This window comes from Cnephaeus nilssonii (genome assembly GCF_951640355.1).
Source record: "Cnephaeus nilssonii genome assembly, chromosome: 1".
Lineage (NCBI taxonomy): Eukaryota > Metazoa > Chordata > Mammalia > Chiroptera > Vespertilionidae > Cnephaeus > Cnephaeus nilssonii.
Window position 1 is genome coordinate 70,463,132 of NC_137072.1, and position 20,297 is coordinate 70,483,428.

At 38.9% G+C, this 20,297-nt stretch overlaps 1 protein-coding gene across 2 annotated transcripts in view; it reads right to left on the reverse strand.

Moving 5' to 3' along the window:
- Positions 1-1,869: 1,869 nt before the first annotated feature.
- ART3 (ADP-ribosyltransferase 3 (inactive)) overlaps positions 1,870-20,297 on the reverse strand; it is a 115,893-nt gene continuing 97,465 nt past the window's right edge. The window contains exons 4-10 of one of the 2 annotated variants that reach the window (XM_079767274.1): positions 12,507-12,539; positions 11,318-11,350; positions 9,910-9,939; positions 7,728-7,760; positions 7,080-7,112; positions 3,994-4,026; positions 1,870-2,185 (exon numbers count right to left, since the gene is read on the reverse strand). In XM_079767274.1, coding sequence (XP_079623400.1) covers positions 2,052-2,185; positions 3,994-4,026; positions 7,080-7,112; positions 7,728-7,760; positions 9,910-9,939; positions 11,318-11,350; positions 12,507-12,539 — 329 coding nt within the window. In that variant the 3' untranslated portion in view covers positions 1,870-2,051. The remainder of the gene's footprint in view (positions 2,186-3,993; positions 4,027-7,079; positions 7,113-7,727; positions 7,761-9,909; positions 9,940-11,317; positions 11,351-12,506; positions 12,540-20,297) is intronic. The other variant, XM_079767275.1, reaches the window with a different exon arrangement.

A 20,297-nucleotide genomic window follows, 5' to 3' on the forward strand; every position in this document is an offset into this window, starting at 1 on the left:
AGGAGACTGAGAACTTTAAAACTGATTGTTTTATTTCCAAGTTAGTTACTAGTAGTCTGCAGCCACTTTTGCCAAGATTATGGCATGCAAACTTGTTACACTCTATATACCACCCTCTTTCATCATACTTTCCTACTCATTGTTACAATCCAACAATGTTGGGAAATAAATTTTTTTCTCCTTGGACCAGAAGATAGCCACTTCCTTCCTCCTCATCCACGTAGCCAACTGTGGAAGGTATCTGTCCCTCTGCACACTCTCTTACCGTAGGAAGAGTTATTGATCTGATGAGAATTGTTCCTGAGTCACATTCCATGAAGAACAAATCACTAGTCACACACACCATACTCACTTCTCTAGTCTTTCATTTTTCGTGTTCTGATAGTTCCTAATTTTGCAAGATCGATACCCCCAGATAGGGCCCAGAGCCTGCCTTTTAAAGACTGACACACACACACATACACAAAGACAGGTGACTTACGCATGTGTAAGGCTGACCTGTGATCCTTGTTCTGGTTAGATATGACTTGTAGCTGGTTAGATATGACTTGATCTGTATATAATCAAGTTCTAGATTTAGGTGAGTAGGAGGAGATAAGGCCCACTTGGGCCTCTACTTGAAGTTTTGTTTTCCAGCGCAATTTACAGAAGTTCTGCGTTTAGTCTGCAACTGGCTAATGGTTCTTGCAGATAGATTAAAAATTCTGAACAGGAAGAGAGTTACATGGTGGAATTAAAGCACATTGAACCCCTAACAGTTTAAATTTTATGTAAGGTGTTTTTTTTTTTTTTTGGTGTTTATTTATTTATTTATTTTTTGTATCTTTGAAATCCTTTTTGAAATATTGGCAACATGTATAAACAACTGTCAGTTACCAAAGCCCCAGGCCTAAATCAATCTCTAGTAAACCACCACAATACCCTGAGGAAAAGGGTAGTATACTGTATAACCTCATTTTCCTTTGCTTATTTAGCATACATATACAGTACTGTCTACTTTCCTGGATTGATGAGATTCAAATTAGGCACTATGTATGTGAAATACTTGGTAAACTTGTTTTTACAGAAATATAAAGTTCGTATTTTAAGGGATGATACTATTTGAAGTCAAAAGTCTAATCCTTCCAAGGATGAGTAGAACATCTTTAAAATTCAGTTTTGCAGCAGCATGATGACCTACAGTGCATTATGCTAAGTGAAATAAGTCAGAGAAAGGCATACCATATGATTTCACTTGTATGTGGAATCTAAACAACAAAATGGAAACATTCATAAAGAATAGATTGATGGTTACCAGAGGGCTTGGAGGGTTGGGTAAAAAGGTGATGGGATTAAGATGTACTAATTGGTAGGTACAGGGATGTAAATTACAGCCAGGTGGATACTTGAATATGGAGGGGACCACTTTTTAAAGTATACTATTGTCTAACCACTATGCCAGTGGTCGGCAAACTCATTAGTCAACAGAGCCAAATATCAACAGTACAACGATTGAAATTTCTTTTGAGAGCCAAATTTTTAAAACTTAAACTATATAGGTAGGTACATTGTTATTAACTTAATTAGGGTACTCCTAAACTGGCCTTTGTTAAAAACTCCAGGGGCCAAAGAGCTGCATGTGGCTTGCGAGCCGCAGTTTGCCGACCACTGCACTATGCTGTACACCTAAAACTAATATACAGAATACTGAATGTAAACTATAATTTTTATCCACCCCCCCAAAAAAAATTCTTATTTATGGATTAAATTCATGTTAACCACTAACATTGGATATTTTAGTATTGGCAATTATGAAATTATATCTAATAATTTTAAGTCTTTTATTGAATTCAACCAGAAATAACGTTTTTGCAATAAGATTAATACACAAATAAGTGAAAATGATTCTACAACATAACTGGACAAACTTTCTGAATTTGAAAAGTGAATAACACATGCAGTTCTCATTTTATCAACTGACTTTGGCCAACAAGTGAAAAATATAACATTCATTTTGATTATTTCCTGTGGGATCCCTGTACTGTACTTCAAGTAATAAAGAATATAGCTGACTACAGACTAACAAAGAGATATATAGGAGAAGCACTGATTAAAATGATGATTGCCCCAAATGGTGGAAGGAGCATTTTGCCAGAGGATGCAGAGGGATGGGTTTTGGGACGTGGAGCTGGAGCTGGAGCTGGAGCTGTTAACAAGAACACATAGTCATTGACACGTGTCATCAAGTTCATCCACCTATTCCATATATCCTGAATATGTAAACAGACATTCAAGTTGAGTTAGAAACTAACTTGAAATACTTCCAACCAGGAACAATTTTCAAATAATTATCACTCATTACAGATTTCAGGCTATATTTTCATATATAAGGTGAGGCAAAAGTAGGTTTACAGTTGTACATATGGAATAATACCATAATTAATAGATATATAGACAAGATAAATTTTATTCAAATTCTCCAGAATTAGCAATTTTCGATTTTCATTTTTTTTGTATACACAGGCAAGGTTAGGTTAATTTTGTGTCTTTTCTATTTCAAGTAAATATATGTATATACTCATAGCTACCAATATACCACTGAATATCGCTGCATTTTTAAATACTAAGCCCTGCAAGCTCATTAAAAAATTAAAAATTTCCCCCTCATACATACAGCTTTCTGCTTTGGAGAAAACTGCTTCCCATTCATCTAAACTAGCGGAGAGAAACAGTGGAGTCCACCCATCTCAGGATCTGTTTGATACTACCCTTAACTCAGATACCTGACTTCTGGCTGTGTTTTGGCTTAGACTGTACAAGGGAGGATTGACTAGAAGTATCCAAATGGAATCACCACTCAGGTTTCGTAAGTGAGGCCAAGAAACAGTATATTTTTATAAAAGCTTTCAACTCATTTTGTCAATTTACTTGCCATAATTACAGACATGCAGTTACATGTACACAGATGGGGAAGTGGGCAGGCAGATGAATTCATGCATTACTCTGTTACGATAGAGCAGTGGTTCTCAAGGGAACAGTACTGCCCTCTAAGAGACAGTTGGAAATTTGTCAGGGTATTGTTTTTCTTAATGTTTTTTTTTTTTTTAATTTATTTCAGAGAGGAAGAGAGAGGAATAAAAACAATGAGAGAGAATCATTGATTTGCCTCCTGCATGCCCCCTACTGGGGATCAAGCCTGAAACCCAGGCATATGCCTTGACCGGAATCGAACCATGACCTCCTGGTTCATGGGTAGACTTTCAACCATTGAGCCACACGGGCTAGGCTGTCAGGGTATTTTTTTTATTGTCACAAGGGTGGGGTAGAAGTAGAGGGCTAGTTTTGCACCATGAAAAATCGACCTACACAAATTTCAAATGAACTGCTAGACATATACATTAGTTAAAAACCTATATATAATTAATAACCTATTAGTTAAAACACTAGAACTTAAAGTCAGTTTTACATATAAACAAATATTTTTAGTTTTCATAAACAGTTCTATCCAGGACCCACTGTATTCACTGTCATCTTCTTATAGTCACATAGAGTAGCTTTAGTCTTCTCTTAAATCCAAATTTATTTGCATAAGGGAATCATCTGTCTACTGCATTATGTCTTCTAATATAATCTAGGCATTTACATATTAAAATGCATGTAATTTTGTTATAAATTATAGTTAGGATATTTTTTAATGGGTAAAGGTAGGTCTCTTTATGAATCTTATTTCAGGATAGTATAAGGGCTTTATAAAATATTTTTCAGAAAATGGGAGAATTGGGTTGACAGGGTTGAGAACAACTGCTTTAAACAGTAGACTACACACAGTAAAAAATGACTGCTCAAGAAACATTAAGGTGGCCCACCATACACACAAACATTTGGACATGACGTTATATTATTATGATGCCTTAGATTCTTGACACTGTCCCTTTAAGAAAAAAAATCTTTTTCTCACTTTTTCTGTATTGCAGATTAAACATTTATCAGCTAAGGAAATGAGATATTTCTTACTAGGATTGTTGATGTCTTCTTGACTTTTATATTCTAAAATACAAACAGATTTTGAGTTAAATTGCATTGTAAACCTATTTATCCAGAGAGAAAAAGTTGATTAAATGATTAAGCAAACTTGCTTATTCCTGGGAATGGGCCTCAGGAGCGGGGTATTATGTTTAGAGATATGTGTGAGCCTGGGGGAAGGGTTTAATTGTTACTCACTTGCACTCTGGATTTTTAATTTATTTTTATTTTTTACCAAGGAAGTGTTGCCATTAAAAGAATGATTAAAATTTTAATTTAAAAAGTGTTTTAATATACTGAATTTAGATTCCCAAATTCAATATTAATACTATATGTAATTCATTGTACAAACGCTTTTTGTATATTGCCACCTTTAATTCTTACAGTCCTAGAAGGTAGGTATGGTTTTCCATGTTATACAGATGTTCCTCAAAACAAAATCAGAGGTAATCAGTGGTAGTAATTTCAAAGCCTCTAATTTCAAAGCCTCAGCTCCTCTTTACTATGCTATACTACCTCTAAGTGTGTGCCTAGCACTTAAATATTAATATTGCCATATTTTGAAAACTTTGAAGCCAAATGCCAATTCTAAAAGCCCAGGATAGATGAGTATTTTTATAACTAAATCTGGGTGAAAGACAAGTGTTGTGTGACAGAAAGTGAACAAAACTTGAAAAGTTTGAGTCCTGGTTGTCTCTACCCTTTAACAGGTTCCTTAACCTTCCTATATTTCATGTCCTCATCTCTGAAATGGCAAAACAGTATTTATCTTAGATTAAATGAGATTCAGTGTAAATGTTTTCACAAAAAAAGCATGCACTACACACAGCTTTCCAGGAGAGGGCACAATATAAAACAGTCCCTGCAAACCTATGCGTTGTAGACACATGTCAGAAGCTATACAGCTCAGGTGTTCTCCCCAGATTCCTTAAGATTAACCTAACTCCGTGGTCGGCAAACTGTGGCTCGCGAGCCATATGCGGCTCTTTGGCCCCTTGAGTGTGGCTCTTCCACAAAATACCACGGCCTGGGCGAGTCTATTTTGAAGAAGTGGCGTTAGAAGAAGTTTAAGTTTTAAAAATTTGGCTCTCAAAAGAAATTTCAATCGTTATACTGTTGATATTTGGTTCTGTTGACTAATGAGTTTGCCGACCACTGGCCTAACTAAATGCTTACAGGAAAGGACTCAGAACCCCTTTGCTCCACTCCCAATAAAATATTTATTACTAGGTTTTTATCTGGTTTTACCACTTTTATTCCTAAATAAGAAAAGATTTTCAGATAATAATAAAGACAGCTACCATTTACTACTATTTAAAACTATTCATTTGCCAGTACTTTGTCTCATTAGGACTTTAGTCAATCCTTCGAGACAGAAGTTTTCTTCATTGAACTGATTGTGGCAGGAGAGGTGCAGAAAAGTGAACTTATACAAAGTTACCTAGAAGAGACTTCTGGCCCAGATGGCAGCATAGGTAATATACACAGTGCTTGAATCCTCCCACAACCGCATCAAAAATTATGAGGAAACTACAGAACTACCATTATTCAGAACCGCCTGAAATCTGGCGGAATGGAAGTCCTACAACTAGGGAATTAAAGAAGAAGCCACTTTGAAACTGATCGGAGGAGTGGAGATGTGGAAAAGGCTGGTCCCACAACCACATGTGGCAGATGAAAATTGGGAGGGTTATCTCTGGGCCTCTGTTTGTACTTTAGGTAATTAACTATGAATATGCTGGTAATTAACTATGAATATGCTGGTTCTGTACACAGCATGAAGTTTTCACAGACAGCAATATTAGGCAAGGCAGAGCATTGTATAGATGGATGCAATTCAGTGAATGCCAAAAATCTATTTTTTTAAAAAAATTCCTTAATGGATAGGGACTTACACCCTGAGATTTTGTGCTTTTACAGTCCTTTCGGATATCCCCATAAGATAAACATGACAAGTGTTAGCCAGGTTTGATAATTCTGAGGCACAGAGAAGTGTTATTACTGTCCACAGCTCTCTGGTTAAATGTTATGTCCATTTACTTCTTGTCTCAGGAAAAATTAAGTTTGAGAGCCTTTTTTATTTTTGCCTTCCCTGTAAGCCTACATTCTGAAGCCCTTCTCAGGAACCTGACAGGAGTCACTGTTCATTTTCTCTGGCCACAGAAACTCAAGGCCCCTTAATGGCCTTGCCCTCAGTAACAGCCTCATACATTTTAAATACGCATGAAATGGTTATGTCTTAATGGTAGGTTAAATCTTCCATGGTAAATATACAGGAAAAATATACTTAAAAATGGCAAATCTGACGGAATGTGTACTAGTGGTCATAAGTTAAGAGACTTGGGGCCTTCACTCACTTATGTGATGCTGTGCAAAGTACTTTGGTTTCCCTGCATGTCTAATGTTGACAGTTATGTCATCCCCCACAGCCAAATTGGCACATTCCTCTCTGGCATGCCTACCATTGCTTACCAGGTAATGGAAAAGGTTCTGAAATTTTCACTCCTAAATGAAAAACTTACAGTTTGCTCCAGTGAGTACCATTTCCACACTTTTGTCCAATGAGATACAAGTGTCAAAGATCCCACTGCACTGTAGTTCCTGGCTTTTTATTTAAAAGTTCTGGCTACACGAACCCTCACTGTGCAAATCCACACTAAGCTTAGAGGAGCCTTCTGCCATGGCACCTCACTGAGTCCATCTTTATGAAAGGAGAGTACTATGTTACCTGGAGATCCTAAATGCTGAAATGTTAGCCAAAAGCTAACAATCAGCTTTTGTGTGAAGTTGAAGTTTCTATTGAGTAACTTTAGCTATAGAACCTAGAAGGTGCTAGACTGCATGCGTCCAGGTCCCTGCAGCCTTGCCCTTCAGCGTTCCCCCCAAGGGAGCTAAGATTCCTGCTCCAGGAACAGGGATAAAGGTACTTTCTCTACTCTTTTTCCCCAGCTAAGTCATTGTAGAATGACTGGCAGATAGCTGTAAAAGAAATATTAATGAATGACAATAGTCTCTATAATGCCAAGGGGAATCCTTTCCAGCTCATACTTGGGCCCAGAGAGTGAAATCTGTCTTACCAGGCATTTGGATGGGTTCATGGCTCTTCATACCTAAAAACAGAAATGAGTATTGGTTACTGTTAATCAATTATCTTGCATTGTTAATGCTTCCTTTTTTCTATACGTCCCCCATCTCCAGCCCTTTAAAAAAGGGAAAAGAAAACAGTATCAACAAAAAACACCTTTCAATGGCTTTTCATTCTCTAACTGGGCAAAGCCCAAACTCCTTAACTGGAACTTCAAGAACTTCATGATCTGACCCGTATGTCTCCAACCTTATCTTCATCAGGCAGTCCTAGTACATCAGCTTTAAAATGAAACAGTACTAGGTGTAAGACACTTCTTGGTTTGTTTCTATTGTTATTATAGTTATTAGCTCTGATTGCTCAGCCTTCTTAATCCCTCTGACCTTTAATTCCTTATTTACGTAAAGGAAATCCTTACCTTGCAGGTTTGTAGTAAGTGATGATTAAAGGAGACATATCATGAAAGTGCTTAATACACTGCATGAAACATAATAAGCACTCAATAAATGGAGTCCCTCTGTTCTGGCTTAACTCATTTCTCAAACTCTCCAAGTCCAGTAATGCCCTTAGTCCTAGGAGTCCTTGTGTCTGCTCCTACCCTTGTAGCTAGCCTCAAAAAGTAAGTAAAAAGTTTACCTACCAGGTAAGACAGTGGACTCCTGGCTTTTCATTCCTAAAGATGAACATAGAACTATTTAGTGGAAATGCACTTGGCTTGAAAATTAATTTAACTTATATTTACATGGCTATTTATATAGTGGAAAGCTCTAAAAGATTTGCGAGATGGCAGGGGACAGAGTAAAGGAGAGAAGATTTAACCCACTGGAGTCTGACTGACTTCCGGTCAGAATAATGGCCAGTGAACCCAGGATCTCTCCCAGATTAAGCTCCTGTTGTTGTTGTGTTGTTGTTTTTTTAGATTCAGGCCAAAGACTTCCAACCTACATCTGTCACGATGTATTTTTAAAAAATAAAATGTATTGATTATATGTCATACATTATAATTACAGATCATTTAGAAAATATTAAAAATTACTCTTAATCCTAAATCTCAGAGTTACTCATTCTTAACATTTTTTGGCATATTTCCTTTCAATCTCTTTGCTATGTATACATCCCCCATCTCCAGCCATTTAAAAACATATATTTTAGCATATTTCCCAGTGTTATTGAGATGTAACCGACACACAGCACTGTACTAGTTTTAAGGTAACATTATGATTTAACTTACATATATTGTGCAATGATTACCACAATAAGTTTAATTAACATCTGTCATCTCATACAGAAAAAGATCAGATACAAAAAAAGAAAATTTTTTTTCCTTGTGGTGAGAACTTTTAGGATCCACTCCCTTAGGAACTGTCAAATACAGGAGTTGTATATTACATCCCCAGTACTTATTTATCCTATAACTGGAAATTTGTACTTTTTCACATTTTTTAATAAAACTGATATTAGACTCTACATGCCATTTTATATCCTACTAGAGGCCCGATGCACAAAAATTCATGCAAGAGTAGGCCTTCCTCCCCCCTGCTGCCGGCACTGGCTTCCCTCCAGCACCTGGGACCCGGGCTTCCCTCCAGCACCCGAGACCTGGGCTGCTTCCCTCCAGCCACCAGTGGGCAGGCACCTGGGACCTGGGCTTCGCTCTGGCCCCAGCTTCATCTGGAAAGATGTCCGGAATGACGCCCGGAAGGACATCGGTCTAATTAGCATATTACCCTTTTATTATTATAGACTTTTATTTGCCACTGTATATAAGCACTATTTCATATTCTTAAAATATTTTTAAAAAGTAATTTTTAAGTTTAGTGTTTTGTAATGTGGATATAATTGTATTTAATATTACCCACCTATTGGACACTAAGGTTATTTATAAATTTTGACTACCATAACACTATGTAAATATTTTTGTACACATTTTATACAAGAATCTTATGATGATTTCCTTGGGACAAATATCTAAAAGTGTTATAACTAGGTTAAAAGGTATGAACATTTTTAAAGCTAGTAATACATACTATCAAACTGTCTTCCAGAAAAGTTCTAATTTATAATCTCACCAGTAATTTATGAGCGTGTTCCTATCTCAGCACTCTTGAGGACATTTGAATACTATCACTTAAAAAAAATGGGAACAGCCGAAACCGGTTTGGCTCAGTGGATAGAGCGTCGGCCTGTGGACTGAAGGGTCCCGGGTTCGATTCCGGTCAAGGGCATGTACCTTGGTTGCAGGCACATCCCCAGTGGGGGGTGTGCAGGAGGCAGCTGATCCATGTTTCTCTCTCATCGCTGTTTCTAGCTCTGTCCCTCTCCCTTCCTCTCTGTAAAAAATCAATAAAATATATTTTTAAAAAATGGGAACATACTAATTAATCAAACATATATATCTAATAGCACCTGTTAGATTACTGGAAGCAGAAATAAATATACAAAATCATAATTTTTATTTTAGAAAAAAATGCCATTTTTAATGACCCTGCCCAACATCCTAGATCCTAAGAGTTTGTGGAATAACTAGTCACACCTTCCTCTATCCATGTAACTGCTAGCACAAAGCAGAAAATAATATGTTCTCAACTACTTCTTCAACTTCTCTCCTGGGATGATCTATTAGATAAAAGACATAAAGAGAGCTGCTGTGTCATCTTTGTAAAGAAGTCTATCCGAAACTCAGGAAGGTCTCTGATATACCAAACTAGTAAGCTAAACTAGTTCTCTTCCTACTGTCCCTTACCATGCCATGCCCATCTGTTCCCATCCCTAAGGAGATGTCTTGCAAATGTAAAACCCCAGAGTTTATGAAAATGTCTTACCAGGGTCTTCAAGCTTCTGTTTCTTATCACCTAAGTTACAAAAAGAAACTTTCCATTTTAACGATAGAATAAAATCATTGGAAGTTACTATAGTTATAACAAAACTATTTTCAGGTAATATGGCCATAAAGAACCATTTGGTAAATCCAGTAAATTAATGCTATTAAATTTAAGTGTTAATCAGAGTCTAAATGCACCTTGGCTAATTGGACTGGAACCTTCCTCTGGCACCTCAAGAAAAACCATCACACCTGGACGGTGCGGCTCAGTGGTTGAGCATAGACCCATGAACCAGGAGATCAGGGTTCAATTCCTGGTCAGGTTGTGAGCTCAATCCCCACTAGGGAGCGTGCAGGAGGCAGCTGATTGATGATTCTCTCACATTAATGTTTCTATTTCTCTCTCCCTCTGCCTTCCTCTCTTTGAAATCAATAAAAATGTATTTTTTTAAAAAGGAAAATCCTGGGGGATCTCAATGAGCTAGAAAAATGTCTGTCTGGAAGAGTTAGCTAAGGTCCCTGTGAAGTGACCGTAAAATTTTGGCTGCAATGGGCCAATAAGAAGTGTTGCCAAACAAGTCCTCAGGGGTATGATATGCTTCACATCAGTACAGGAAATTATTTTCCAAAACATCAAGTAAATTGCATACCTAAGGAAAGCCCAGATACCTTTTTCTCTTCAATAAAGAAAATCTTATTGTAGCTACATGGGCCAAACACATAATAAGAAACTTAAATGCACAGAGGTGATTTGGGCTACTAAACTCGGGGGAGAAAAACATCTAATCACCCAGATATTTTAATCAAATTATACTAAACATTAGCATATTTGAAAGGTGCAAATAACTGACTTTTCTACTTTCAGCTAAATGGTATCACAGATTAATCTCAATGACTGAATACAGACCCTCAGATCTCTCAAGACTGACTAGCTCTTCAGGTCTCACCAACCTTATCCCCTAGAACAGTGGTCGGCAAACTCATTAGTCAACAGAACCAAATATCAACAGTACAACGATTGAAATTTCTTTTGAGAACCAAATTTTTTAAACTTAAACTTCTTCTAACGCCACTTCTTCAAAATAGACTCCCCCAGGCCGTGGTATTTTGTGAAAGAGCCACACTCAAGGGGCCAAAGAGCCACATGTGGCTCGCGAGCCGCAGTTTGCCGACCACGGCCCTAGAATGTTTCCATGTTGTTCAGCTTTCCTGAATGCCAACTCTCTCATTTATAGAGAGGCAAATTTCCCCAGAATAGAGTCTTTCTTCCCCCCCACCCCTTATATCTGCCAAGTTATTCCTTCATATCTGCAAAATACTCTTTTTCTTCAGCTAAGAATTGAATTTGTTAAATAAGAGCTACTAAATATCCATATAAGGATTATTTTTAAACATGAGAGCATACTTACCAGGGCTGGCAACATATATGGGTAGAAAATATTCTGAAATACAAACATGTTTTCATTATATAGTACTATGCTCAGACATTAATGTCAGGTTTATTAATGATAAAAATCTGAGTTGGCTTACATTTTAAGATACAAACAAAATATGGTGAGATGAGAAATATAAAAATTTTAGTCTCAAAAACAAATGGATGCGGATTCATTTTAATTACATGAAGAAGAATTCATAGAAAAACTAGCCAGGAAGACAGCTAAAAATGTACCCTTATTTTCAAACTTTTTAATAAAGAAATTTTCAAAAAATTCTACTCAATGCATGCATCAGCCCAAGGTATTTTCTGGCAACTTTGATTCAAATCTGTTGGGCCTATCTGATAATGCTATTCTTGAATACTCTTAGAATTCCTGTTTACCTACCCTAAGCTTTCCCATGATCCTCTAAGAAGGATTATTTTTTTTTACATCCTCCTATCTTTCCCAGAGGAAGCTGAGACAGGTTGCATTACCATTTTGACCCTCCAAGGCTCTCACCTTGAGCCATAGTCACTCTATTCCTTCATTAGTATCCCAAAAGTTATTTCCTAAAATATCAAAACAAAGGGTTATAAGTCTAGCTCTGTCAAGTAGGAGTCAAGTAGGGGCATTGAGGAGTCCTTACACTCCTGTAAGGATAGACTAGGGCAGTGATGGGCAACCTTTTGAGCTTGGCGTGTCAAACTTCGCCAAAAAACTGAGCATAACTTGGGTAGTGTGTCTCTTTGAGGAAAAAACATTATTTCGCAAATGTTTCATCCTCAGGAGCAGCAAATGTTTCATCCTCGGCATGTGGCCGCCTCAGCGGCTGCGAGTCATCAGAAATGGCTACGCGTGTCAGTGCTGACACGTGTGTCATAGGTTCGCCATCACTGGACTAGGGTGAGAGTGGAATGGTACTACATGCCCAAGTTAAATGTAGTGTTTGAAAGAACAGCCACAGGCAAGGTTGTGGGTGCGGATAGGGAAGGGATGCAACCAGCAGAGGCTCCTGGGCCCTCCACTGCTAAAAGGTAGTAGCAGTAGCACAATTTTGCCTTGAGAAATGAATGATGGCTGACAACATGACAATGTGGTCAGATGGCTCTGACCCATACCTGTGAGAAATGACACTGATATAATTCCCATTACAGAGATAATACTTTAAAGCATATCTTACCTATGTTCTCAACACAATTTTCCATTTTTAGTCCTGAAACATAAAGATAAAGCTTTATTAGTTAGACACAATTTACCCTGCAGAGCCACTGGTCTGTGGCTATTAGTAATTAATCTGTCAGCTCCTAGTCTATCAGACCCATAACTTAGTAGGATGCAAACTGTAGAACAATTATATATTTATATTCATACTAGAGGCCCGGTGCACGAAATTCGTGCATGGGGGCGGGGGGTGTCCCTCAGCCCAGCTTGCACCCTCTCCAATCTGGGACCCCTCGAGGGATGTCCAACTGCCCGTTTAGGCCCAATCCCACCGGACATCCCTCTGACAATCCAGGACTGCTGGCTCCCAACTGCTCGCCTGCCTGCCTTCCTGATTTCCCCTAACCACTTCTGCCTGCCAGCCTGATCACCCCCTAACCACTCCCATGCCAGTCTGATTGATGTCTAACTGCTCCCCTGCCAGCCTGTTTGCCCCCAACTTCCCTCCTCTGCCGGCCTGGTCACCCCTAACTGCCCTCCTCTGCAGGGTTGATCGCCTCCAACTGCCCTCCCTTGCAGGCCTGGTCCCTTTCAACTGCCTTCGCTTGCAGGCCTGGTCCCTCCCAACTGCCCTCCCCTACTGGCCATCTTGTGGTGGCCATCTTGTGTCCACATGGGGGCAGGATCTTTGACCACATAGGGGCAGCTATCTTGATCTTGTGTGTTGGAGTGATGGTCAATCTGCATATTACTCTTTTATTAGGTAGGATAGAGGCCTGGTGCACGGGTAGGGACCAGCTGGTTTGCCCTGAAGGGTGTCCTGGATCAGGGACGGGTTCCCTTGGGGCGTGGAGAGGCCTGGGTGAGTGGCCTGTGGTGGTTTGCAGGCCAGCTACGCCCCTGGGGACCCAAGCAGAGGCCCTGGTATCTGGAATTTATTTACCTTCTACAATTGAAACTTTGTATCCTGGAGCAGAGCCAAGCCTCCTGCTCGATCCGTGGATTTGTTTACCTTCTATAATTGAAACTCCTTGAGTGGAGGCCTGGGCCCGAAAGAGTATGTGGAAAGCTTGGCTTCCTCTGTTGCCGGGGAAACCCAAGCCTCCCTTCTGGTAGCCATCTTGGTTGGGGTTAATTTGCATACTCTCCCAGATTGGCTTGTGGGTGTGGCTTGGCTGGTGAGTGTGGCTTATGTAGCAGAGTGATGGTTAATTTGCATATTACTCTTTTATTAGAGAGGATTATAGCCATCAAATAGCAGTCTGATCTTTGATAAAACATCTAACATTTCTGGAATTCAGCTTCCTTATCTGGATCTTTTAGTGGGAGATTGCTTCAAATGACTTCCAAAGGCCATTCAAAGCTAACACTTAATGATTCTATTCTATGATTAGTCTGAAAAAGTTAGGAGAAAATTTAAGTATTTTTTCAACTAATCCTCTCTTCAGATATTAAATGTCCTCAACAGCAAACCTATCCTTTTACTGTGACAGTTCCTATCCATTGGAGAAAAAGAACCTCAATCAGAGCTTCAAGATCCTTGAATATATGAATAAAGATCCTTCACATGCATATGGAGAAACCAAGTTGGTCTGCTCCAGAACACTGATCTCTATGTAAGGAAATCCACAGTTTTTGGAGAGCAGAAACATGGCATTTAATAGTACTTTTATACCTTCTTGCCAGTGATGCCCTGCAAAAATCATCAGTGCAGCAGTGATTTCCCTGAGACTTGACATAAAGGGGAATCTGCAGGCCTGCCCAATAGCAGTTAAGGCAAGAAGATCAGTGAGAGGGTGTTTAGATTTGGTGCCAGCATGAGCCATGGAGGGTTTCCCAGAATGTCACAAGAAGGTCTAGATATCCTATGGTCTCTTCCCCATGGCTGGCTAAATCACTGATTTAATCAAATTCAGTTATCTGTGGAGAAACCTCTCCATCTAAGATGGGGGCGTTTCCGAGAGTCCTGGTTTCACTATAAGATATAGTCTTCTATAATCAGCTATCAAATCCTGCTCCACTTGTGGAGTTTGAACCAAGACTCCAGGTGACATGCTGATCCAGAAATTAGTCAGATTTGTTAGAATCTGATGGTCCCCTGAGGCTAACCTCAGGTGTTTGGCTAGACTAGAAATTTAAAAAACAGTTCTTGAGACAATTACAAAATGTTGCCTCAGCAGAAGATGAGTGGGTGCAAGCCTTACGCAGAGGCTTAGTTGAGGGTTAGGTGAAGGTGAGGGGAATTGTGGATGACAAAGCTACAGATATGATAGATTTGGTCTGGGGACTAGGCACTGGAGGCACTAGCCTTTATCTTTTGACTGTAGCACAAATTAGAACATGTTTCTCAAAGTGTAGTCTTCCAATCACATACTTCAGAATCAGTTGGGTGCTTATTAAAATTGAAAACTGAAGGACTCTAGCCAAGACTACTGATATAGAACTTCTGGTGGTGGTGCCTTGTAATCTGCATTTTAAACAAGCACTCCAAGTGATTTTTATGCACAAAATTTTTGAGAGCCTCCTCAGTACTACAGAATGGGTATCTTTTTTTATGCTTATGTATTTTATTGGAATTTCTGATAATTTTTTTTAAGTTTAAGGAGCACAGCATGATGGTTTGATTTACAGACTAGTATGCTGTGAAATAATACCATATAGGTTCAGCTAACACCTCAGGATGGGTATCCTTTAATGTTTAACACAGTTCCATTTATTCAAGACTTCATTTCTCCTCCCTATTTGACTCTGGATTTAATTTTTCATTAGTATTTTCAGCAGCAGGAAAGTAATCAAACTATTTTGAGTTTCTAAAGAAGTAATAGGATTAAAAATGGATAAGAGATTGACCCAGAAATAAACAAGAGAAGGCATAAATATTATATATAAGAATGATAAAGGGAATATAAGCATAGATTCAATAGTTGTGAAATATATGAGTTACTGTGAATCAATTTGAAATATAAGACAAATAAGCAAATTCCTAAAAAAATAAAAAAATATCAAGAACAAACAGAAAAATCGAATGATATTATAACTATTAAGTAGTTTAAATTTTTTCTACAAAGAAAATACCAGGATAATTTGGTTATTACATAGTACTAAAGAAGGGTGCTACTCAGAGCGAGAACCCTGGAGATCTTCAAAGGATTTCTCTTTGAAGTATTTTGCAAAATACTGATGAGCTTATATGTGTGAGGAAATTACCCAAGGCCAGGGAAAGACCCCATAGGATCAAGAATAGTGCCTTTTCCCACAAAACACACTGAAAAACCTGTAAGTTGACATTTTAGCAGAGAACTCTATAGTAAGAACCCTGAAAAGCAATAGTAAATTAAGCCCTCCCAGGAGTTCCCTATTTCCTTCAGATCCTAAGAAATTACAGATGTCTGTGACCTAACTCATAGCTGACAGGTGATAATAAGACTACAGCAGAATTGCCCTGGTGGGTTTCTCATTAGTTAGACCAGTGTTCGGCAAACTCATTAGTCAACAGAGCCAAATATCAACAGTACAATGATTGAAATTTCTTTTGAGAGCCAAATTTTTTAAACTTAAACTTCTTCTAATGCCACTTCTTCAAAATAAACTTGCCCAGGCTGTGGTATTTTGTGGAAGAGCCACACTCAAGGGGCCAAAGAGCCGCATGTGGCTCGTGAGCCGCAGTTTGCCAACCATGGAGTTAAGAGCATTGGCCCCTGGACAAAAGGGTCGTGGGCTCAATTCCTGGTCAAGGGCACATACCTTGGTTGCAGGTTACCCAATCCCAATAGAGGCGTGTGTAGGAGGCAACCAATCAATGTGTTTCTCTCATGTAGATGTTTCTCTCTCTTTCTCTCTCCTCTCCTCTCTCCCTTCTACTCTCTAAAAATCAATAGAAAAATATCCTCGGTTGAGGATTAAAAATAGTAATAAATAAAAATAAATAAGTAAAAATATTTTTTAAATGATCCCTTGTCATATTAAAATTTTACCTCCAATTAAGGGCCAAACTTGGTTCCTAAGGCCTTAGCCACTTTCACAAACAGGTGGCTGCCCATCTATTAGGCCTGAAGTTTCTAAACAGTAGCAGAGGTGTCCCTGAATGCTAGAACAAATTCACAAGATACCAAAGGATACTTTAAAATTTTAAGATAAACACAGTCATCGTTGGTATTTGTCAGATACTGCATGAACTACTAGCTTGAGGTAGAATGCAGTTTCAAAGTTGTATCATGTTACATTCTGTTTGATGATACCATACATTTGCAAAGTTGGTTTTCAGCAGTTGTGATAAAAAGCAAATATATGTAAAAATTAACATGGATCAGGAAATAAGGTAGTGTCTAAACTAATTTCAAGGTTTAAGAAGTTGTGCAGTATCCAATAGGCATATACATCCCATTAGCAAATTATTATGGTTAAGAATGAAAGAATAGTACTTTAAAAAATTGTGTGGAGGTGGGCAAAGGAGGAGAAAACGGGGATATCTGTAATAGTTTCAACAATAAAAATAAAGTTTAAAAATTTCTGTATATTCTTTTTTCAAACAGCTACTAAGATGTTAGTAAATAAATGCTTATTGAGTTGTTTGACTTTACCTAGTAAGTGGAACTTTGGGGTACTTCGTTTAGCCTAGGGACACTGAAATAAATTATGATAACACTAAGGAAAGGAACAAGAACTGAGAAAGGCTGAAAAGCTCTGCATTAGCCATTACAAAAGCCTTACCTACTAATTTACCAAACTACTGACTCAATGGGGGCCATACTTACAAGACTTCACACCTGAAAAGATAGCATAGTTCTCTAACAAAACAGCCTGCCCCCACGTTGGACAAATCCAATAGAAGGCTGCATCCATCCGTTATAATGATGATAACTTGTTCATTGCCTTGGATGCTCTACATGAAGAGCTGAACTTCAAATGACCCAGGCAAAGAGAACATCTACGTTTATGTATACTCATGTGCCAACACTACTGCCCTAGCTATATGATCAGGCCATTGAGACACCCAGGATTGAATTACTAAAGATAAAGCCAATGCAGTCCTCTCTATGGAAATAAATGCAGTAAATACAACTCATGAACTCAATCTTTATGTTACACACAAATATGCCCATATGAAGTGACTACTTATAAAGAAAAGCCTCTGGAGACCAACAAAGCAAATCAAGCATGTGCCTCTATTGTCTATAACCTACCACAGTAAGGGAATCATTATAAAGGACTAGGACTTCAAATGAAAAATTCTACCAGCCTCCCCAATGAAGATTTCTACAGGACTGACAGGTCTGGCTATCTTCAGCTATTTACAAGTTGTCTAAATCTTGCTAACCTCTGCCTTGACCGAGTTCCCAAACACCAACAAATTAGGAGCTGGAGAATGAAAGGAATTGGAGGAAGAATATATTCCTCTCCTTTTTGCATGGTTGTGCTTGTTCGGACTGATGTGGGTAGATATTCATAAAATACCAGCTTTTACTTCAGTAAATGAATATATATTTCATATGACCTCAGTAAACAGACTGATCATATTAATCAGATAAAAAAAATACTAGTATATGAAACTGGTAGCTGATTTTGCTTCCAGTGGTTCTGTACCTACTCTCCTCTGTCTGCAGAAGTCACCACGGGAACTCATCATTATGAAAATGACAGCTGATTTGGATCATCCCCTGGGGGAGGTGACAGACTATAATGGGTTGGGATTATGGCTCCCAAAGATCCTGTCTCCTGATATTCACACCCTTATGTAATCCTCTCCTCTTGAGATGTCACTTCCATGATTAGGTTGCAAAAGACTGACTTGCTGGCACTGTTTCCTGTTTCTCTTGCTCACTCTGGGGAAGCAAGCTGTGTCATGTTTAATGATAAAGAATTTAGCCTAATTACACAGCTAACCACCTTTATCAATTTTCTAGAACAGTGGTCGCCAACTGGTGGTCCTTGGACCATTGGTGGTCCGTGAGGTCCAAAAGGTTGGTGACTGCTGGTATACAAAGTTAACCTGTGATGTTTCTCATTCTCCTATGAGGAAGGATAAAGGTTTTTGTTACCACAATTCACTCCTATAATTTTGAATGAATACCAAGTTTAGTATCTTTGACCACCAGGAATTGTATTATCTAGTGGGACACCAATGGAATTATTATTATTATTATTATTATTATTATTATTATTATCTAACTAGTTTCTGTAAGGCCCACAACACATTTTTATCTTGGAAATCATAAGCAAGTTTAGAACAGTAGCACAGGACTGTGTTAGCATTAAATTTAGCACGATATAACTTTTTAATCCCTTTTAGAAATATTGTCTTTTTTCATGCAAAATTACAGTTAGTCACAGTGGAACAAGGTTCTGATTATATCCTCCTGGCTTATTTCTAAGAAAGCTCTGGTATCCTAGCTGGTTTGGCTCTGTGGTTAGAGTGTTGGCCTGCAGACTGAAGGATCTCAGATTCAATTCCGGTCAAAGGCACAAACCTCTGTTGCACTCTCCATCCCCCGCCCTGGGTCGGGGTGCATGTAGGAGGCAATCAACCCAAGGTACATGTCTCTCTTACATTGATGTTTCTTTCTTTCTTTCTTTCTTTCTTTCTTTCTCTCTCTCTCTCTCTCTCTCTCTCTCTCTCTCTCTCTCTCTCTCTCTCTCCCCCTCTCCCTCTCCCTCTCCCTCTCCCTCTCCCTCCCTCCCTCCTTCCTTTCCACTCTCTCTAAAAACCAATGGAAAAAATATCCTTGGGTGAGGATTATTAACAAACTAACAAAAGTTCTGGTTATTGTCCTTCATAGTGTTTCAAAAAGCCTAGCTTCAATGATCTAGATTTGAGCCTAGGTTCCCATTAGTTATCTCTAGATGGCAGCAGAAGACATTGGTTAGACTTCAGTTTGGAATTAAATCAACACAATCAAGTGCAGTGGTCTGACTTTGTCAGAGCTCTCCAAATAGTACATGTGAGCCTCCACAAAGGTCTCCCTTTGTGGCTGGTTTGAACATTAACCTGCCATGTAGCCTCTTCTTGATCTTGTGGGCTGACTCACAGAGGTGTGCCCTCCACTTTCCCCTTCCTCACATGGGGCTCACAACTCCCTAGCCCATGCAGGTCTGAGCTGCTCATTCTGAATCCACCCAATGGTTCCACCCTTCTTGTTCATCATAATCCCATTTGCAAACATGGATTCTGTGGGCTTCATTGCCCATCTCTGTTAATCAACCAAATACCAGTGATTTATTTAGCCTATAGCTACTGTAGCCAGGGTTTCTGTAGAACCAATTCCTCTACAAATGGCATGTGGCTAAATGCATCAGGAGCACCAACATGGCATTGTTTTGACAGTCCAGATGCAACTGGATTTCTGGCTGTGATGTGCTGGTAAAGTTGAACAAGTTCTGCAGTGGAGGTTAGGGTATCCTGATTGGTAGTATTTGCTGATTTCTATGGTATAACTCTCAACCATGGCCAATTTCAACCTACTGTGATGTATGAGGAGCTGGGCTCCTGCCTGGCCCCCAATATTTCCAAATTAATATTTTCTAGTCTCTTTCATTTGTGTGCGGCCTCCTCCAGAACCCGAACCCTGAACCTGAACCCTGAGCCATGCGGGACGTTGGGGGGACACTTGCAACTGGGAAGACATACATGCCCACAATCAGTTCCCATAAGCTGGTATGAGCTATCTTCAACCTACTTGGTTTTTGGTCAGGTCTAATGCAGGGCTCATAAGGAGAATGAGCATTGTTCCTCTCTACACAAATTTACTCACTCCAATCATCTTCTGCCCCTCCAGGTGAATAATTAATCTTATTTACTTGAAACTAAGGGCCA